This window comes from Pongo pygmaeus, chromosome 10, assembly GCF_028885625.2.
Source record: "Pongo pygmaeus isolate AG05252 chromosome 10, NHGRI_mPonPyg2-v2.0_pri, whole genome shotgun sequence".
Lineage (NCBI taxonomy): Eukaryota > Metazoa > Chordata > Mammalia > Primates > Hominidae > Pongo > Pongo pygmaeus.
The window spans coordinates 60,420,188-60,439,865 of NC_072383.2; the positions used below are offsets into that span (position 1 = coordinate 60,420,188).

A 19,678-nucleotide genomic window follows, 5' to 3' on the forward strand; every position below is an offset into this window, starting at 1 on the left:
GATGATACAATTCCAGAGTATTTTGACAGTAGAAACTTGTATGTTAAAAATGAGGAGCTATGTGATAGGTCTAATTATATCTAAGGCAACAAACAGTCCTTTTGGCAATTCTTTGAATTTAGGAATGAAAATACTGGTTATGTATCTTTTAAAATACCATTTTGTAACTACTTAAAAAATACTTGACTAGGCACGGTGGCTCACCCCTATAATCTCAGCACTTTGGGAAGCTGAGACAAGGGGGATCGCTTGAGTCCAGGAGTTTGAGACCAGCCTAGACAACATAGGGAGACCCTGTCTCTACAAAACAAAAAACAAAAAACAAAAAAAATCAGCCAGGTGTGGTGGTGTGTGCCTGTGGTCCCAGGCTACTCAGGAGGCTGAGATGGATGGATTGCTTGAGCCTAGAGGTCCGTGCTGCAGTGATCTGTGATCACGCCATTAACACTCCAGCCTGGGTGACAGAGTAAGACCTGGTCTCAAAATGAAAAACAAACTTCCTTTTCCTTCTCCTTATTGTGTGTTTGCATAAAGATATTTATTAGACGTGCACACATTCGTGGTTCAACTCTTATTCATCTCAGGAAATCAGGACTATGGCGAATTTGAAATCATTTACTGACATCTATCATCTAGCATGCTACAGGATGGATTTTGGAAACTGTTAAGGTTTGACTGACTAGAATTTAGAAAAGTCTGGATAAATTACATCCATATTTATGATGGTTCAATTTAATCAATCTTTGTTTGCACCGAAGCAAAACCACATATTGACTTTGGACCTATGCAAGGTATATAGGGCCATAGTGAGAAAGGGGAGAAGTTAAACTTGAAAATGATGATGGAAGAAATTTCAGTGACCACAGATTAATTTCCACTGCCTCAGTAAGAAATTGATCCAAGATAATTTGAGATGGGGTGTGTGAATGTTACAAAATACACATAATAATTTCAGTGTTCTATAATTTTTACAGTAGTAAATTTGCTGTGGTTTGTACATCTTCAAGGTATATCAAGAATCTCACCACTTCTTACCGTCTCTATCACTAACAATCTTGGGCCAATCCATCATCATCTCTTGCTTATATTATTGCTGTAGTCTCTTAAATTTTACTGTATATTGGAATCACATGAAGATTTTTAAAAATACTGACGGCTCGGCCAGGCGTGGTGGCTCACGCCTGTAATCCCAGCACTTTGGGAGGCTGAGGCGGGCGGATCACGAGGTCAGGAGATCGAGACCATCCTGGCTAACATGGTGAAACCTCGTCTCTACTAAAAATACAAAAAATTAGCTGGGCATGGTGGCGGGTGCCTGTAGTCCCAGCTGCTCAGGAGGCTGAGGCAGGAGAATGGCGTGAACCCGGGAGGCGGAGCTTGCAGTGAGCAGAGATCGAGCCAGCCTGGGCGACAGAGCAAGACTCCATCTCAAAAAAAACAAAAACAAAACAAACAAACAAAAAATTACTGATGGTTGTCTCCCACCAGTAGTCATTCTGGCTTAACTAGGTTGCAATCGGGGCATCAGGACTTATTTAAAAGCTTCCAGTGTTTCTAATATACACTGCCCAAATAATCAGAAAACCAATAATCTTTCCCTGAAGTAATTCATTTTGACCATGTTTTTCTTCTAGGAGATGTATTAATTTAATTTGGGACCTTTCCATTTTCTAAAGTTTTAGAAATAAGTCCTAGTGTATCCATTAGGCTTCTTAGTTGTGAGCAATGAAAGTTGACTCTGGCTGATTTAAGCTGAAATAAACTTTACTGATAGGATATTGAGTGGTTTACAGAGTTGGTAGAAGGCTGGATGGAGCCAGCCCTAGAAAAAGTATATAAACAAAGGGGAGGCTAAACAACTAGAACCATGGCAAAACTCGTGCCAGCATGACCATTACGGCTGTGTCTGCTGAATAATGACTGGATGCTGTTGATTGCACTTCTGGGTATGCTGGTCACTCTAGGCCACTACTGGTTCTGCTGCCTTCGGAAACTAGATACTGCTTTCACTGTTGCTGTCATCAGAAAGAATTCTTTGTTGTCTCTGCTCTTTGTTACTAGGCTCCACATTCAAAATTGCTGGTGGGTACATCTCTGTGGGTAAGCATAGGCTGCCAGCAGGGCATGTGGAAAAGCATCTACATTTTCAGTTTTAATAATGGAAGATAGGCTCTGTTTTGCACCAAAATTTATGAAGTTAGGAATTCTTCAAACACAAGCAAGGGCTTGACATGCTTGGAGCCAACAAAATGAGAAAGTCTGCTGCACATGGTATATCTTACAATGTGTTCTTTATTTTAGACATCAATTCATTGTTTGTCAGACTAACAGGCCATAGCATACTGGTGTTTTTACATAATTATTTTTAAACCTTTAGAGACTGCTACCACTTGTCCCTTAGCAAGCAGTAAGAGATAAAATAAATGACCAAGTAGCAAGCAAATTAATAAGAAAACTAGTACATATAGCTTCTTATGAGTACGTAATTACTATCTTTGGAAGTATAGATAACAGTGTATGTATAAAATAGCACGTTTCTAAATAATAAAAATGTTCCAAGTTTCTATGATGGAAATAATATGTCAATATTATATCTCAGCACTCTTCAATGGAATTATAATGTGGGCTACAGATGTAATACATATATGTAATTTTTAACTGCATTAAAAAGTAAAAAGCCAGGTGCAGTGGCTCATGCTTGTAATCCTAGCTCTTTGGGAGGCTGAGGTGGGAGGATTGGTTGAGGCCAGGAGTTCAAGACTGGCCTGGGCAATATAGCAAGGCCCTGTCTCTACAAAAAAAAAACTAAAAAATTAGCTGGACGTGGTGGCATGTACCTATAGGACCAGCTACTTGGAAGACGGTTGTGGAAGGATCACTTGAGCCCAGTAGTTTGAGGCTGCCGTAAGCCATGATTGTGACATTGCACTCCAGGCTGGGCAGTACAGCAAGATCCTGGCTCTAAAAAAAGGGGAAAAAAAGTAAAAAGAAACAGACATTTAATTTTAATAATAATTTAACGTAATAATTTGAAATATTATTTCAACATGTAGTCAGTATAAATATTTAGGGGATAGGTTATATTCTTTTTTTTAATACTAAGTCTTCAAAACCTAGTATATATTTTACACTTAGAGCATAGCTCAATTCAGACTGGCCACATTTCAAGTGCTTAATAGCCACATGTAGCCAAATGGCTACCAAATTGGACAGTGCAGTTCTGTGGCATTCTGTAAAATACTGTGTGACTTGCCAGTACTGCCAGCTAAACATACTACAATTAATGAAGTGTTTGGTTATCCATTCTCAAAAAAGAAAACAAAGTAGCTTTTAAAATCCAACACAGGTCTGGGCATGGTGGCCCATGCCTGTAATCCCGGCACTTTGGGAGGCTGAGATGGGTGGATCACTTGAGGTCAGGAGTTCAAGACCAGCCTGGCCAACTAAAAATACAAAAATACAAAAAGTACAAAAATAAAACACTCTACTAAAAATACAAAAATTAGCCAGGCATGGTGGTGGGTGCCTGTAATCCCAGCTACTTGGGAGGCTGAGGCAGAAGAATGGCTTGAACCAGGGAGGCGGAGGTTGTAGTGAGCCAAGATCGTGCCATTGGACTCCAGCCTGGGCAACAAGAGCAAAAAACTCCATCAAAAATAAATAAATAAATCCAACAGAGTAGTTTTACTTGATTTTGCAGTGTTCTATAATTTTTTTGTGTGTGGTAGAGGGAGAGGAGGCTTGAAATGGGGAAAAGGAGCCTAATTATTTTCAGTAGATTTTGTTTTTGTTTGTTATTTTTATTCTCGGAAAATTTAACTTTGCAGGGGATTGAGGTATTCCAGATAATGCCTTAAGGCAGAGGAAGGCAACATGTTGTAGTGCATTCAGAGTTTGCATGTGAATAATCAAATTAATCATGTTTTATTACATTTAACGTATATGTCACTACTGGGCTTAGTATCTGATGGTTTGAAAATTAAAAAGGTGGTAGGGTAGTGACTGACTTTGTGCTTGATATTTTGTCTATCACATATGACTTATTTTCCATAGATAATTCATTTTGGCAGTAAATTTTGTGTTCTAATTATTTTTATTCTTGCAGGCTGCTGAATCAGGAATAATAAAAGTTAAAACAATTGCTGCACGAAACACTGAAATTTTGGCAGGTAATTTTTTGTATTAAAAATTTAATAATAAACAAAAATTTGACTAATAGTAAAAGTAGAATCTTTATTGTAAAAGCCATCAGTTTTCTGTAACATCTCTTCCTCATGCCCTAACATTTGCTATTCATAATGATACAGAATGGGCAAAAGTCCATAACTTATGAACTGACTGTGTTTCCCAGAGATGAATGCTATAAAAATTCTCTGAAATCAGAAAGCTTAACACTACTAACTCCCTAAAGGCAAGGATTTTTTTCTTACTCATCTTCGCATTCTCCTCCACTTCCTGCTAATCACCTGAGACACACCATAAAAAGCATTCAGTAATATTTGTTCCATTGTATTGAATGAAAGATTGGTTCTCAGTCCACCTTCTGTGATCTACTTTCTCTAATATAATACGAACGGTTCATAACATAGTCTTCTGTATTTAGTTGTACCATATGAATTTTGAGTCTTGGGATTAAGGCAATATGATCATGAAAAAAGAATGAGAGTGAAGTAGAGAAAAGAAAACAAAAATATTTTCTTACCTTCTCTTGATTGAACCCGGTTTTCAAGGAGGAATTTTCAGGAGTTTCTCTTTGGCATCCTTCTTTTCTGCCCAGTCCACTCCTTTCTCTTCCTTGGTGCCTTTTGTTCTTGCCTCAGTAATGAACATGGAAAAGAGGTAAACTGGCTTGTTTTTTTTTTTTTTAAGAATCTGTTATATGCAAGGCACTTGTGTCATTCTATCTTACATAACAACCTTGTGGGGAAATATTATCTTATTTGATAGTAGAGCAAATTGAGATGTGAAGAGGTTAAGTTACTTGCCCAAGGTCACAGGAAAGGTGGTAGAACCAGATTAAAATCCAGGAGTGTTCAGGAGCCCATGTTCTTCCTGCTACAGTGTGCTACCATGGTATCACCAGGTTTCCACGTTAGCTACTTACTCCCAAGTATTACATACGTAACCAGTGCTTGCTTCAGTAATCCTTTAATCCGCATTTCCAGTTCCAGTAGTGCTGTTGATCTCAGCTAATCTATGAGGAAAGTAGTCCTATTAAATTAATTTACACAGAGTCCAGATAGTAAATAATCTCTTTAACTTTCATATACTTTACATTTTTTAAAAGGGATACCAGTAAATCTGTAACTGGTGGGATTTCAGAGTGTTATGACATGAAATTTAGATTTTTGGGGGCAGATTAAGGATCAGGGGGCAAGAGTGGATTTCACTTAGCCTATCCAGCTTTGCTGGAAATTTGCCCTTAGCGTAAGCTCTCCTCAATTACATCTGTTTCCCACAGCTTTTTCCCTGATTTTTAACAGTCTATCAAAACACCAAATAGTTCTATAACATTATGCACAGAAGTGAATAATGCTCTGTGTGCATATTGAGAAGGGGTATAGTGAAAGTGGTGGGTAAAGGCAGAGGTGCACATGGTAGGGTTAGGAAGGCTGGCAAGTGGGTTTTTTTTTGTTTGTCTGTTTTTCCTGAGATGGACTTTCGCTCTTGTCATCCCGGCTGGAGTGCAATGGTGTGATCTTGGCTTACTGCAACCTCTGCCTCCTGGGTTCAAGCGATTCTCCTGCCTCAGCCACCCGAGTAGCTGAGATTTCAGGTGCCCAACACCACATCTGGCTAATTTTTGTATTTTTAGTAGAGACACGGTTTCATCATGTTGGCCAGGCTGGTCTCGAACTCCTGACCTCGTGGTTCTCCCGCCTTGGCCTCTCCAAGTGTTGGGATTACAGGCGTGAGCCACTGCGCCCGGCCAGCATGTGGGTTTTAATGGGAGATGTACATTAGGCAGATTAGCTACTGTGGGGAAATTGGTGTTTAAAGAAAAATGATGACCTGGATATTTTTATGTTGGAGACTTACCATAGGCCAATCATATTAGAATATCACTGTAAATATTTAAAATGTTTACTGTTGCTAATATCATTGTTGATACCGTGGTAAGTCCTTAATTATTCTCCAATAATACAAATTTTTATTGGTTTTATAGTTTGTGGAAGACTTTTTTTAAAAAAAGACTGATTTCCTCAGAGGATCACTGTTATTCCAGCATTCTATCCCAAGTAAAATGTCTAATAAATTACTCCTAAGATGAGTAAGAAAAATTTTGACTTAGTTGGTATGATTTAAATATATAGGCAGGCTGTTAATTTCATTTTAATTCAATTAGCGTTATTCAAATCAAGTTAGAACAGATCTGGTGCAAATACAATTAATAGTCATGTTTTATTCTTCGTAGTATCCAGAGCCCATATACTTGAGGAGGTATATTCGCACTTAAACTTTATCCTAGTATTTTTTATGAAGTATTTAAAGCAATTATACCTAAAAGTTATAGATTTATAGACCACTATCATCTTGAAAATCAGAGGCTCTTCAAAACAGAGTTTAAATTAGTCAGTATATAGTTTCTGAACTATATAATTAAGAGTACAGTTAATACTGAGAAAAATTTTTAGTTAACTTTTTAAAATTTCCTGAGAAGTATTTACTTCTTTATGGTACTTGAGACTATAGGAGACTATACTACTTTTGTGCTCTAATGTATGTCAAAAATACCAAACAATTGAGGAGTCTCACATGAGATTGGATATTGAAATCTCATATGTCTCTGTATATTCAGAATATATAAAGATTTGTTGTAAGAATGATAACTTTTAATTTGGATCAAGTAATTTAATTAATGATACTTGGCATAGATTTCTAGTCAACTTTAGTTTTCTTAGATTTATTTTCCAAGGGAATATTACTTATATTTCAGAATAAGTCTTTGCTTTACATCTCCCCTTCTTTTACGCATCCTCCTTTAATGTTTATTTTTCTTTGTTTTCACTGCTGTCATGAATGCTGACATAAGTGGGAATGCTATGCCAGGTAATGTCAGCATTGATTCAGATGTACAGATCATTATTTAAAAATTTCCATTTTCTTTAAAAATAAAATTTTGAAAATGAGAGATAGCAACATAAAGTTTTCATTTACAAGGCCAAATGCCTTAATCTTACATTTATTATATGAATATTATATATTACAAATTGTGTTTATTATCCTAGCTTATAGTATACTAAAAATTCAAAAATTCTTTGTTATACAAAAATTACATAATCTGCTTTTTGCATAAATATTTGTAACAAGGAAATCAATGAAGTTGTGGTATCTTTTAACATTGTATATTTAGCCCCTACCCCAAACCATAGTGGTTACATCTACCTGTGGCTGCTTTCAGCTGCTGTCAGTATACATAAAGAATTTTTACATAAATAATCAGTAGATGTGACTTTTGTTCTTTTTTCACATGTTGTTCCATCTTCTTTTTAAAGAGCTCATAACTAAAAGGTCTTTAAGTAGCAATGAGTAAATATACTTTGGAATTTTTTTCTGATTTTAAAAGGTAATTTATTTGCTTTTAAAATTGAATACATTTATATTTATATATTTAATATATTTTCTTATCAATAAATGTGCTTGTGATATTTTACAAACATCTATAGAATATATCATACAACATATTCCTAATGAGTAAATAATTATGTAAGAATCATTAGAGGAGATATAAAGATGGGTAATGAAATTCACCTCCAGTCTATATGGAAATACAAGAAATACACTTGAAACAAATGTTTGTGCCCTTCATTCTGTTTAGCCTACCTACTCCTTCATTTGGCTTTTGAAGACCTTTCCTAGAAACTTATTCTTCTAGATGACATACTCCCTGAGGTCAGAGTCAACATCTTATTGTGACTTATGTTGCCAGTATTTAGCATCCTACATGGGAAATAGTAAGCCCTCATTCAATGTAGGCTAATAAATAAATTACACTAAGAGGCAACTAAGTCATTGCTGCCTCTAGTATGTTTTTCTACCTCTCTTTAATTTTGTGTGATTTGAGTACGTGAGTTTTATCATCTTAAGTTCATGTCAACCAGATAACAGAAAAATGAAGGAGACTGACCCTCAGCATAGAATTTTTATACTATGTGGTTAATGCCAAGGTGGAAGTATAGAGAGGGACATAGGGAAGGCACCTAACCCAGCCTGGGAATCTGAGGCTGAGTCTGGAAGCCTGAGGAAGACTTAGCCAGGCAAATAAAATATAAAAGTATAAAGTAAAGGGGACTTCTTAAATACATGAGGTTTGTGTATACAGCTTGGTGTATTCGGATACACTATTGAAGTGTTGCTTGACTGTAAAGTATGAAGGGGGAATAGGTGTCAGGAAATTCATATGGGGCATTATGTGATATCCTGAGCAGCATGATGGGAAGAGTTTGAGTCAGGGAAGTGACACGTCCATATTTATATTTTAAGTAAATTAGGATAGCAGTATGGAGGATATATTTCAGTGTATCATCATTTAGGCAGAGATCTTTTGGGAAGCTATTTCTAAAATCCAGGCTAGAAGACATGAGGGGCTGTAAATAATGCCATTTTCAGAAATTGACCTGTTGAGCCAGGGAGATTACGTAGTTTATCTACAGTACAGTGTGCTTTTATTTATTCTTTTTTCTTTTTAAAATTTACATTCTTATATCATTTGTGTTTTTTGTTATAAATATTTTTCTTTGATGCCAGTCTTTTTAAATGTTTTAAATTGCTGTATGATAGGGGAGGGATAGCATTAGGAGAAATACCTAATGTAGATGATGGGTTGATGGGTGCAGCAAACCACCATGGCATATATATACCTGTGTAACAAACCTGCACGTTCTGCACATGTATCCCAGAACTTAAACTATAATAAAGAAAAAGAAATAAAAAAAATTTAATAAAATTGCTGTATGATATTTCAGCAAGTGGATTGTAGTTTAGCAATTTCCTTATGTTAGGCATGTTTTAGTATTTAGAATTATTTCTTAATAAATTTCTATAAGTGGGATTATAAAGTTAAAGGGTATGAATATGTTTAAAATTCTTAGAATATGTTACCATACTGCTTTCCAAAAAGATGAAAGTTTATACCTTTACCAACAATAAGTGAGCATATTTTTATAACCTCCTTGCCAGGATTATTATTTTTAAAAGTCTTTTGGTAATTAAATAGACAAATGAATTCTCACTTTCACTAGATGTTGATCATTTTTCCCTGTATTAAATTATTCTTTTTTAAAATTTTACGTTCATTTCTTTGAACTTTTGTGTTTTCCTTTTCCAATTGCTTGAGCTATTGATACAGGAAAAATATTAACCTCCCATCATGTTGATATCATATTTTTCCTAGGCCATTTACCTTTTAATTTTTTTATCTAGAGGCTTTTCAGTTTTATATAACCTAACCACGTTTTCTGATTTCTTTTGTAGCTCTGCACTTAGGATGACCTTCTCCTTCTACATAGTTGATAGTCATTTTTATTTTGTGGTTTGATTTTTCTTAATAATATGTAGGGTAATGTGAGGACTTAGATTTTTTCTTTTGCAAAATTACTAACCAATTGAACCAACATCATTTGTTAAATAGCCCTTCCCTTTCCTGTAATGTGCTTTTAATGTGAAACTGCCTAGACTTTCATTTGTCCTCATTCTTGAATCATTTAAATATATTTTCAGACCTTTTGAACCCACTAAAATACTTTTTAATGTTGTTAGGAATATCAGTCTTCCACAGAACTAGATTTTAAGCATTTTGAGTATCAAAATAATGTCTAAGTCACATTTTCTTTCATAAGAATTGAAGTTTATTTTTTAATGGCTGTTAAAATTTTTCACAATAAAACTTTTATTACACCTGTTAATATGATTCATAGTGGGGTATCCTAGTTTAATTCTTTTTTTCCAGGATAAAAACTGCAATTATGCAGTGAAACTGCTCAGAGCAAGGAAACCCCTAGGATATGGGGACCTGGTGGACCTTTTTCAGGTGTGTGAAAGTGCATCATTTGATCTCACAGTTATATAATTTGGAAATACAATATTTATCCAACACACAGTGTTACTCTATTAAAGAGTTACACTTATTGAGGGACTTAGGTGGAAAATAAACTTTTTCTTTTATCCCTCTCCGTAACCTATTTTTATGTTTTAATGAAAATAGAAACAAATAACTTTGATCAAAAAGAATCAGCTTTTTCTGTGTTTTTTTTGTTGTTGTTGTTTTGTTTTTTTCTGGAATGACATACAAAATGGTTAAAGTAAAATGTCTTCTTTATATTACTGTACAGCCTTTTCCTCTGTGTGATTTCTAAAATCTCAGTCTGTTGGAAGGTATTTACGTAAAGCTATCATTAACTAACATATTAAAGTTATGGTGGAGAGTGGATATCTCTCAGTTGGAAGAGCAAGAATAATTTATGCTTCTTTGGATTATTACCACTTTTTAAAGAAGAAGAGGAAAAGCAATAACTTTTTTCCTTATGATTTTTCTCTTACTGAATTATGATCTCAATACAGTGGATGTGTTTTTGTTTTTCAAAGTATACTTCAGAAGACTTAGAATAGATAAATAGGTTTTATTGTTTTGTTGATCATTTATTCTAGATAACATATAAACTTCCGTTTTGATTATTCTCATATAAATTGGGAGGGAAAAGATGAGAAATAGATGTTTGATTCCTTTGAATTACATTAAAATAAATTTAAAAATTAATTTTTATTACTACCTGAAGTTTATCTCAGCTTGATAGACCTGGTTGTAGCCAACATGTACACAGCATTTCACCATGACTCACCTTATTCTGTTGATTTTAATATACACAGTTTTTTCACCTTTTAACATCCCCTGATTGGTATGCATCTTGCAGTTGATGGCATCTTAGAATCATTATGAGCCAGGTGATGTTGTAGTTATCTTTTTCAATATGTGCATGAACTTGTTCATGGTTCTTCATGTTATCATCAGTTGAGTTGCATGCATTGTTGATACCGCATATGTTGAGTTGAATTGCTATTTAAAGTGTCACCCTAGTTGTTGAAAACTTTCTGTTAACATCTTATGGTAAGATGAAAAAAGCACCAGCAACAAAACATGCAAAATGGGTGCCATTGACTTAGAAGAAAATCTCAGAGACAATAGTGAAGTACTCTTTCAAGAAATAAGGTGTTCATTCCCAGTGCTGTTTATGGCCCAGAGGATGAAATTGTGAAGAAAAATTCTAAGTGATTAGAAAGCATTGTGTCGTAGTTTAACTGGCACTGACTTTTCTCCTTGTTGTGATATTATGGGTGTGTCTTAAAATTATTGGCATCTTAAACCCTATGAAAGTATATCTTCTTTTTTGTTTTTTATGAAAACGAGTTCATTTTCCTTTATTTGTCTGAAGACTTCAGGCAGACAACTTTAAAGTGCAAATCACTGAGTCCTCTTTTAACTTCCATTATTGTCAGGTTGCTATGTACCATAAGGAATTGGCAGCATAATATTGTAGGAAGAATAGTGAACCAGGAGTTAGAAGACATACGGTATTTTCAAATTCTGGCTTTACTACCTACTTACTGTATCAGTAGGGCTGCATCAGGCCCTGTAAACTCTCTAAGATTATTGAGATGCTGAAATGAGAAACATATATTAACACATAAAAATTATAAATGTTACTTGGTTACTATTAAGAGCTTTTAATTTGCCTGAATAACATTTAATAAGGAGTGTTCAGCAGAGATAGGGGTTGCCTCACACTTCAGTGGTTCTGGCAGGATTAAATCTGGTAGGATATTTAATCATTTTGTTGAAGCTTTATGAGAAGCTTTATGGTCATCATCTTTTAATCATTCATATCGTTATGGAAAATTTGTCTCTAGGTTTGAATCAAAACCTTTGTGTACAAGAAAGCAAGGGAATAAGGACAGGGAGCCCTTTTGGGAACACTGTTCTTTGCCAGTTACATTTGCCATCTTTAGCTATGCTAAATCAGTAATTTATGCTGGCATACTGAGGGACTTTGCAGAGCAGGCTGTAGGAAGTTGTAGTCTTAATTTACCATACCATAAAGACAACTTTGGAAGAAGAAGGTGAGGATTTAAATGATAAAATTAATGTTAACACTGCTTTTACATTTTTAATGGTGATTCTGGATTACTTTGTGTCAATTTCTTTTGAGAAACATTTTAAAACTTAAATTTATATGTCTTTATTGCATGTCTTGCCTCAAAAAATAACTGATAGAGTTAGTTCTTTTAATGACAAATAATCATGGCCAGGCACGGTGGCTCACGCCTGTAATCCCAGCACTTTGGGAGGCTGAGGCGGGTGGATCACGAGGTCAGGAGATCGAGACCATCCTGGCTAACATGATGAAACCTCGTCTCTACTAAAAATACAAAAATTAGCCGGGCGTGGTGGCACGTGCCTGTAATCCCAGCTACTTGGGAGGCTGAGGCAGGAGAATCACTTGAACTGGGGAGTCGGAGGTTGCAGTGAGCCAAGATCGTGCCACTGCTCTCCAGCCTGGGGACAGAACAAGATTCCGTCTCAAAAAAACAAAACAAAAAAAAACAAAAAGACACACACACACACACACACAGACACACAAAACAAATAATCGCTTATAAGTTTAATGTTCTCTTGACTTGGAATTCCGTGTCATTTATTCAAATTCTGTAAGGATGACAAACTTGTCTTATCCATGTTTGTGTAGCCTTTCAGTAAATGTGTGTAGATTTAATTTCATTTTGTAAATTTAATTATGTGTAATTCAGTTTGTGTATTTTCTAACCTCTTACATTTTTATTGCCACTTAAAAACTTCTGAGTGAGCTGGCTTGGTAGAAGTTAAATTACGGTTTGGAATTATAGCATGTGCACCCAGTTAATTTAAAGTGCTGTTTCAGTAATAAGAGGAATAATGTTATTGTTTTTAATGAAATATGTTTATTTCTTGAAGAAATTAGGGCTGTTTAAATTCAAGGCATATAATAAAATTCTAGGACATTTCTTAATATTCATTTACAAGTATTATGGGGATGATGTATGTACTATTTTTAATGATTCTATTCTAGGGTTTCCCTCCTGCAGTATATGTTTTCCCTCCTGCAGTATTTATGTTTTCCCTCCTGCAGTATATGAAGAAATAGAGTGCTTTTTTGAGGTGGGAAAGAAGTTTTGAAAATCCATGTCCTAAAAGAGTTTGTAGCAGAAGATGGAGGAGAACCAAAGGACAGAGTGTTAGGAGAAAAGCATGGGAAAGCAGTAGTTAAGGCATATAGCTTAGATACAGAGTCTGGAGTGTCTGTCCAAGGTATTTTAACTCTTGCTACTTGATTTTTGTTTTGGTGTTTATTTTACATAAAGTGGTTTTTTTTTGAGATCGCTATTACTGGTTGTAATTATATAAAAATGCATTCTTAATTATAGATTAATTTTAATAATTTACTTTATATGTGTTCTAAATGAAGCACTGAAAGAGAACAGCTCAGAGGTTGTACAGCCTTTTTTAATGGGTTGTGGAACCAAGGAACCGAAGATCACTCAGCTATGTTTGGCTGCTATTCAGAGACTCATGTCACATGAAGTCGTGTCTGAGGTAATATGAAGATTTTATCTAAACTGCACCTAAGAGTTGAATCAGGAGTTTTCATGAAAGGAGAATGAAAACATACCTGATATTTAATATAAAACTTTTACAAATAGCAATGTGCTCAGAGAAAATGGCTTTATTTAAAAATATTGCCAAATTTTCTCCTCATTAAACACTCACAAACAAGTATTTTTGCAAGTCATTTGTAATCTGAGAAGTCACAGTTCAGTAATATAGATGAAAATTTTGAGACTCAAGCAACTTTTCAATTTAATTGGTTATTTAATTTTTCTTTTATAAAAAGAGGAGGGAAGAGCATGACTCTTTCCTAGATTATATGGAGTAATAATTTGTTTTTCATTAACTTAGACGTATTGTTCGTATCTAACCTTATGATGGAAAAATTAAAAAAAATATTTCTTAACCATGAATCTGCATGTTGGTCTCAAATTTAATGGTGTTATTCTTAATTTTGTACTCCATAAGTACTATAATAGAAGTAATAAATGTTTTGACATTAATGTATCATCTTAAACAATGTCAGATTTAATTGAGTGTGCCAATGTGTTGTTAATATGGGTTGCATTTTTTTTCTGTAGCATACTGTAAATGAAGTATTTGTATCTGAAACAGCAGGCTCATAGCTAATTTGCATATGTCCATATTATTCATGTCCAAATACAATCTATCAACATTATTGTGGAAATGAGCTGTGATTTTGACTAGGTATTACAAAACTGCTTGCTGCTATTTGTATATATTCAAATAGGATATTACAATTTTTGAGGGAAAGAATTAATTGATTGTAAGTCCTAAATTACTTGAGAGATGTGTTTGGATCTAGAGATCTAAAAATATGGGTTTTGTTATTGTGATCAAGAAATTCTCTTCAGCTGAGGTAGGTTTGTATACCTTTTCTTATTTAGAGACATCAACATCTATATTTTATTTGTTGACAATAATTAAAATAACTATTTTACAGACTGCAGCTGGAAATATAATTAACATGCTTTGGCAGCTAATGGAGAATAGTCTTGAAGAACTTAAGCTACTTCAAACAGTTCTTGTTCTTTTAACAACCAATACAGTAGTTCATGATGAGGCACTTTCTAAGGTAGGAAAACTGTTTGCCAGAGTTCATATGTGCTTTGAGACAGTATTTGAATAAGCTGGCTGAAAGAGAAAAGCTTGGTGCCATTTGAACCAAAAGCAACTTCCCTACAGCTATTGTGATGGTTGACATTGCATGTTAATAACTGTTGGTACCTTATTTTTTCCAGGTTAGAGTTGAAATCAGGTTGGGGTGCTTAAGCAAAGCCCCTTGGGTACAGCCAACAGGCTGAGTTGTGAATAGGAAATGGAAAAAAGAGAGAAAGTAGCCCAAGAGTAAGAATTGGGAAGGTGGGAACTAAGAAAAAAAAAACGTGTTGTAAGATCACGAGGTCAGGAGATCAAGACCATCCTGGCTAATATGGTGAAACCCCATCTCTACTAAAAATACAAAAAATTAGCCGGGCATAGTGGTGGGCGCCTGTAGTCCCAGCTACTCGGGAGGCTGAGGCAGGAGAATGGCGTGAACTCAGGAGGCAGAGCTTGCAGTGAGCCGAGATCGTGCCACTGCACTCCAGCCTGGGCGACAGAGTGAGACTCCGTCTCAAAAAGAAAAAAAAGATACTGCCTTGAGTATTTTAGATTCCCTGTGATAGCTCTCCCTACCCGTAATTTCACATGTATATGGTATGTAAACCAGACAGTTCAAATATGTTTCTTAAATGGCTAGACAAATCTCCTTTCACGATTTATACTAGATAAGATTGCATGTATGATGGCTAGTTCTCATTTTGTCATCACTCCCACCCACTTTGGAACATGTAAGAGCCATGCTATTGTTTATTTCACTTTTTAAAAAGTTTTTTATTATGAAATATTTCTAAAGAACAGAAAGTAGAGAGTACCATAGCAGTAAATGAATTATAGTGTAAGGAATTTTTTAGACTCTCAGTAATAGCTTTATTATAATTTGCATGGCTTATAAAGAAGTACAGTATACTGTCACATTAAGCTGCGTATACTATATCAAGTGATGTTCTTAGATCATAATGAGATTTTAATTGCAAATAGTTTATTCTTTTAAGCTTATATGAGCTATATAAATATTGTATATATTTTTGTAGATCCTTTTGTGTATCGTTCCTCTTGGTTTCTAGCTATCAAATTATTGTTCTGATACATATATTTAAAATTTTATTAAAGGTTTTCATTTGATCTACTAAAGAAATAAGAACTGATTATAGGATTTATGTTAGTATGTTGGTTAATTTGGAAATGCAATAATTAGGGATGAGAAAAATCAAGTATAAAGAAATAGTATAAAATTGAGTAATATGAAGGCTTCTATATAACTATATACTGTGTCTTTCCTTTATGTTGAAATCTAAAGAGTAGTAGCGATATCAAAGGCTTGTGTCTTTTAAAATTTTAATATAGTTAAGGTGATAGGCATTGATTCTAAAACTACCATTATGTTTTTCTCCAAGAATGACTTCTTTTAAAAGTAGAAAACTTTTGGAAGTATAAATAGGAGAAAATCTTTGTGATACTGGGGTAGGTAAAGATTTATTAGGGCACAAAATCTAAAATCCTTGAGTAAGCCCCAGAATGTGGGAGAATACAAATATCTGACAAAGGACTTATATCTAGACTACATAAAGAACTCTTAAAATTCATTCATAACACAGACAACCCAATTAATTATGGACAAATGGTTTCAACAGGCACTTCATTAAAATAGTATATTCAAATGGGTGACAAACACATGAAAAGAAGTTTAGTGTTATTATTAGGGACACAAATTAAAACCATAAGGAAATAGTATTATGCTTCCATTAGAATAGTTACAATGAAAAAAGACCATATCAAGTGTTATGGAGGATGTAGGGATAGTTCTAAATTCACGTATACTGCTGGCAGAAATGTAAAATTGTAAAACCACTGGGGAAACTGGCGGTTTCCTTCTTTTCTTTTCTTTTTTTTTTTTTTTTGAGATAGAGTCTTGCTCTGTCGCCCAGGCTGGAGTGCAGTGGCGTGATTTTGGCTCACTGCAACCTTCCACCTCCCAGGCTCAAGGGATTCTCGTGCCTCAGGCTCCCAAGTAGCTGGGATTACAGGTGTGCACCACCACACCCAACTAATTTTTGTATTTTTAGTAGAGACAGGGTTTCACTATGTTGGCCAGGCTGGCCTTCAAATCCTGGCCTCAAGTGAACCACCCACCTCAGCCTCCCAAAGTGTTGGGTTAACAGGCGTGAGCGACCATGCCTAGCCAACTGGCGGTTTCTTAAAAAGTTAAACTATTCTTACCAGATGACCCATCCATTTCACTTCCAGATATTTACCCAAGATAAATGAAAACGTATGTCCTCACAGTGACTTATATATATGAATGTTCATAGCAGTTTTTTTTTTTTTTTTTTTTTTTTTAACAATAGAACCTGGAAACTGCCCAAACGTTCACCAGCAGGTAAATGAATAAGCAAAATATGGTGTACTCATACAATAGAATACTGCTTGGTAATGAAAGGTACAGACTACTGATAAACAGAGCAAAGTGGATGAATTTCACAAATATTATTCTAAGTGGAAGAAGCTTGGCCCAAATGAGCACATACTGAATTAATCTGTTCATATAAAAATCATAGAAGATGCCCATTGATGTGCACATGGGTGCTTGCCTGGGGCCAAGGGTAAAGGAAGAAATGGGTGGCAAAGGAGCAGAAGAAAACTTTTGGGGTGATGGAAATATTTCGTTTCTCAATTGTGGCCATAGTTTCATGGGCCCACATGTTTGTCAGAATCAAATTATATAAATTTAAGGGATTCTATAATTTATTGTATATAAATTACATCTCAATAAACTTGAGTTTTAATAGAAAAAAATAGAAAAAAATGACTCCTTTTAAAAGTTTCATAATTTTATTTATTTATATGCTTAGCAATCACATAGCTTCTCCAGATCATTAAGTGATACAACAAACTTTGAGTTCATGTTATTTGCAAAGCACGTCATCTGGGGAAATAAAAGCATAACACATTGTTATATAGATGTTAAAAAACCAAATTTTAAAAGGTATGTTTCACATTACCATATTTTTCACATTACCAAATTTTAAAAGGTATGTTTCGCATTACCATAGCTAATCTTCTGTGGCTGTATATTTACTGACAACTTGGATTACATCAAAATCTGAGGATTTTTATATTTTATTGTAAATGGTGGGACTTTCCATATTGGTGATTGAAACAACCAAACATGAATTATTCAATAAAGATGATGGCCTTGCTCTTCAATCTTATTTCACACTAAATGAAAATTGTGTTTTCAGGCAATTGTTCTTTGTTTTCGACTACACTTCACAAAAGATAATATTACAAATAATACAGCTGCTGCTACAGTGCGACAAGTTGTTACTGTTGTTTTTGAGAGGATGGTTGCTGAAGATGAACGACACAGAGGTAAAGTGCTAGAAGTTGTTTTACTTTGTGGGTGGTTCTTGGATGATTTCATTTTTATTAACTTTCGGCCTTTGCTGAGATGATCAACATTATTATGTCTGTAATGGCAAGTTAAAAATTAAATGCCTCACAATTTGATCCCCCTAAGGAATAGGCTCCTTGTTTTCCTTGTTTATTTCTAGTGTATGCATAATTTTGTATTAAATATGATAAATTTCACATTTTAAACCAAGTATTGCATTATATGTATTTTTTAACCGAACATTACATTCTATGAATTTTTCATGTTTTTGCTTTGTCCTCATAATTTAAATTTTAATGATTGCATTATATTTCATGGCCATTCTGTAATTTAACTGAACTAGTCTCCTATTGGACACTTGCATTCTGTTCAGTGCTTTATAACTGTTTTGGGTGGTTTCCTACATATCTTTTTGAATTATTTCTTTAGGATAAATTTCCAAGAGTGGGCTTCCCTTGTAAATTTTTGTCTGTATCTGCTAACATGTGTTAAGAACATTTAAATAATATAAAAATTAATTTTTGGCTGGGTGCGGTGGCTCATGCCTGTAATCCTAGCATTTTGGGAGGCCAAGGTGGACAGATTACCTGAGCTCAGGAGTTTGAGACCAGCCTGGGCAACACGGTGAAACCCCGTCTCTACTAAAATACAAAAAATCAGCTGGGTGTGGTGGTGTGCACCTGTAGTCCCAGCTATTTCAGAGGCTGAGGCAGGAGAATCACTTGAACCTGGGAGGCAGAGGTTGCAGTGAGCTGTGATTGCGCCACTGCACTCCAGCCTGGGTGACAGAGCAAGACTCCATCTCAAAAAAAAAAAATTTTTTTTTAAATATTTTTATCGAATACCTTTATTAGAATATTTCCACTTTGGTATATTGTTTTTTCTTTGTTTTTTCTTGGGGGAAAATGCAGGTAGAATTCTAGTAGTTTGAAATATTAAGGAGTTATAATGTGTCCCATTTGGTTAAAATATTCAAAATCATATTGTAGTAACACAGGGCAATTCCCCAGTTTCGATGTTTTATACATTCATAACCTCAATAAAATTCCTGGATTGGTAGTTTTAGTTGTTTGTCTCTAAGGCTAATCTGCCATTTAATACTTTATAGTAAGGTAGAAATACTTAGAACTTTTTTCTTTTCAGGTAGTCGTTAAGTCAATATTTATTCAAAACAGGCTGTCATAACTTACAGAGAATGATATTTTTTGCTAGTAGTTAAAGAAATGCTGAGTTGGGAAACACCATCCTAGCTGATTGTTAGCTGGTGAGTATCTGTAACTGACATGGTAACAGCAGCAGATCAAACAGTAATTCTCTTGAAGATAGTGAAATGGTAGAGGAGTTAACCATATGGTAAACATTTATGTTTGTTTGATATTTAAAAGCACATTTAAAGATCATGTGAATTTTAAATCCATGAAATAAAGGGGCTGAAGAATGGGAGACTGGGAAACCAAATGTATGGACAAAGATACCCAGCTTATTAGAGTGAATGTAAGGTAGCAAAGAGTGATTTTTATGGTATT

At 34.8% G+C, this 19,678-nt stretch overlaps 1 protein-coding gene across 7 annotated transcripts in view; it reads left to right on the forward strand.

The window, feature by feature from the left end:
* MON2 (MON2 homolog, regulator of endosome-to-Golgi trafficking) overlaps positions 1-19,678 on the forward strand; it is a 137,079-nt gene that overhangs the window by 13,843 nt on the left and 103,558 nt on the right. For 4 of the 7 annotated variants that reach the window (XM_054444098.2, XM_054444099.2, XM_054444103.1 and 1 more), the window contains exons 2-5: positions 4,106-4,169; positions 13,497-13,624; positions 14,601-14,732; positions 18,001-18,130. In XM_054444098.2, the coding sequence (XP_054300073.1) occupies positions 4,106-4,169; positions 13,497-13,624; positions 14,601-14,732; positions 18,001-18,130 (454 nt within the window). Of the gene's footprint in view, positions 1-4,105; positions 4,170-9,949; positions 10,031-13,496; positions 13,625-14,600; positions 14,733-18,000; positions 18,131-19,678 lie in introns of those variants that run through there. The other 3 variants (XM_054444102.2, XM_054444101.2, XM_063646463.1) reach the window with 3 other exon arrangements.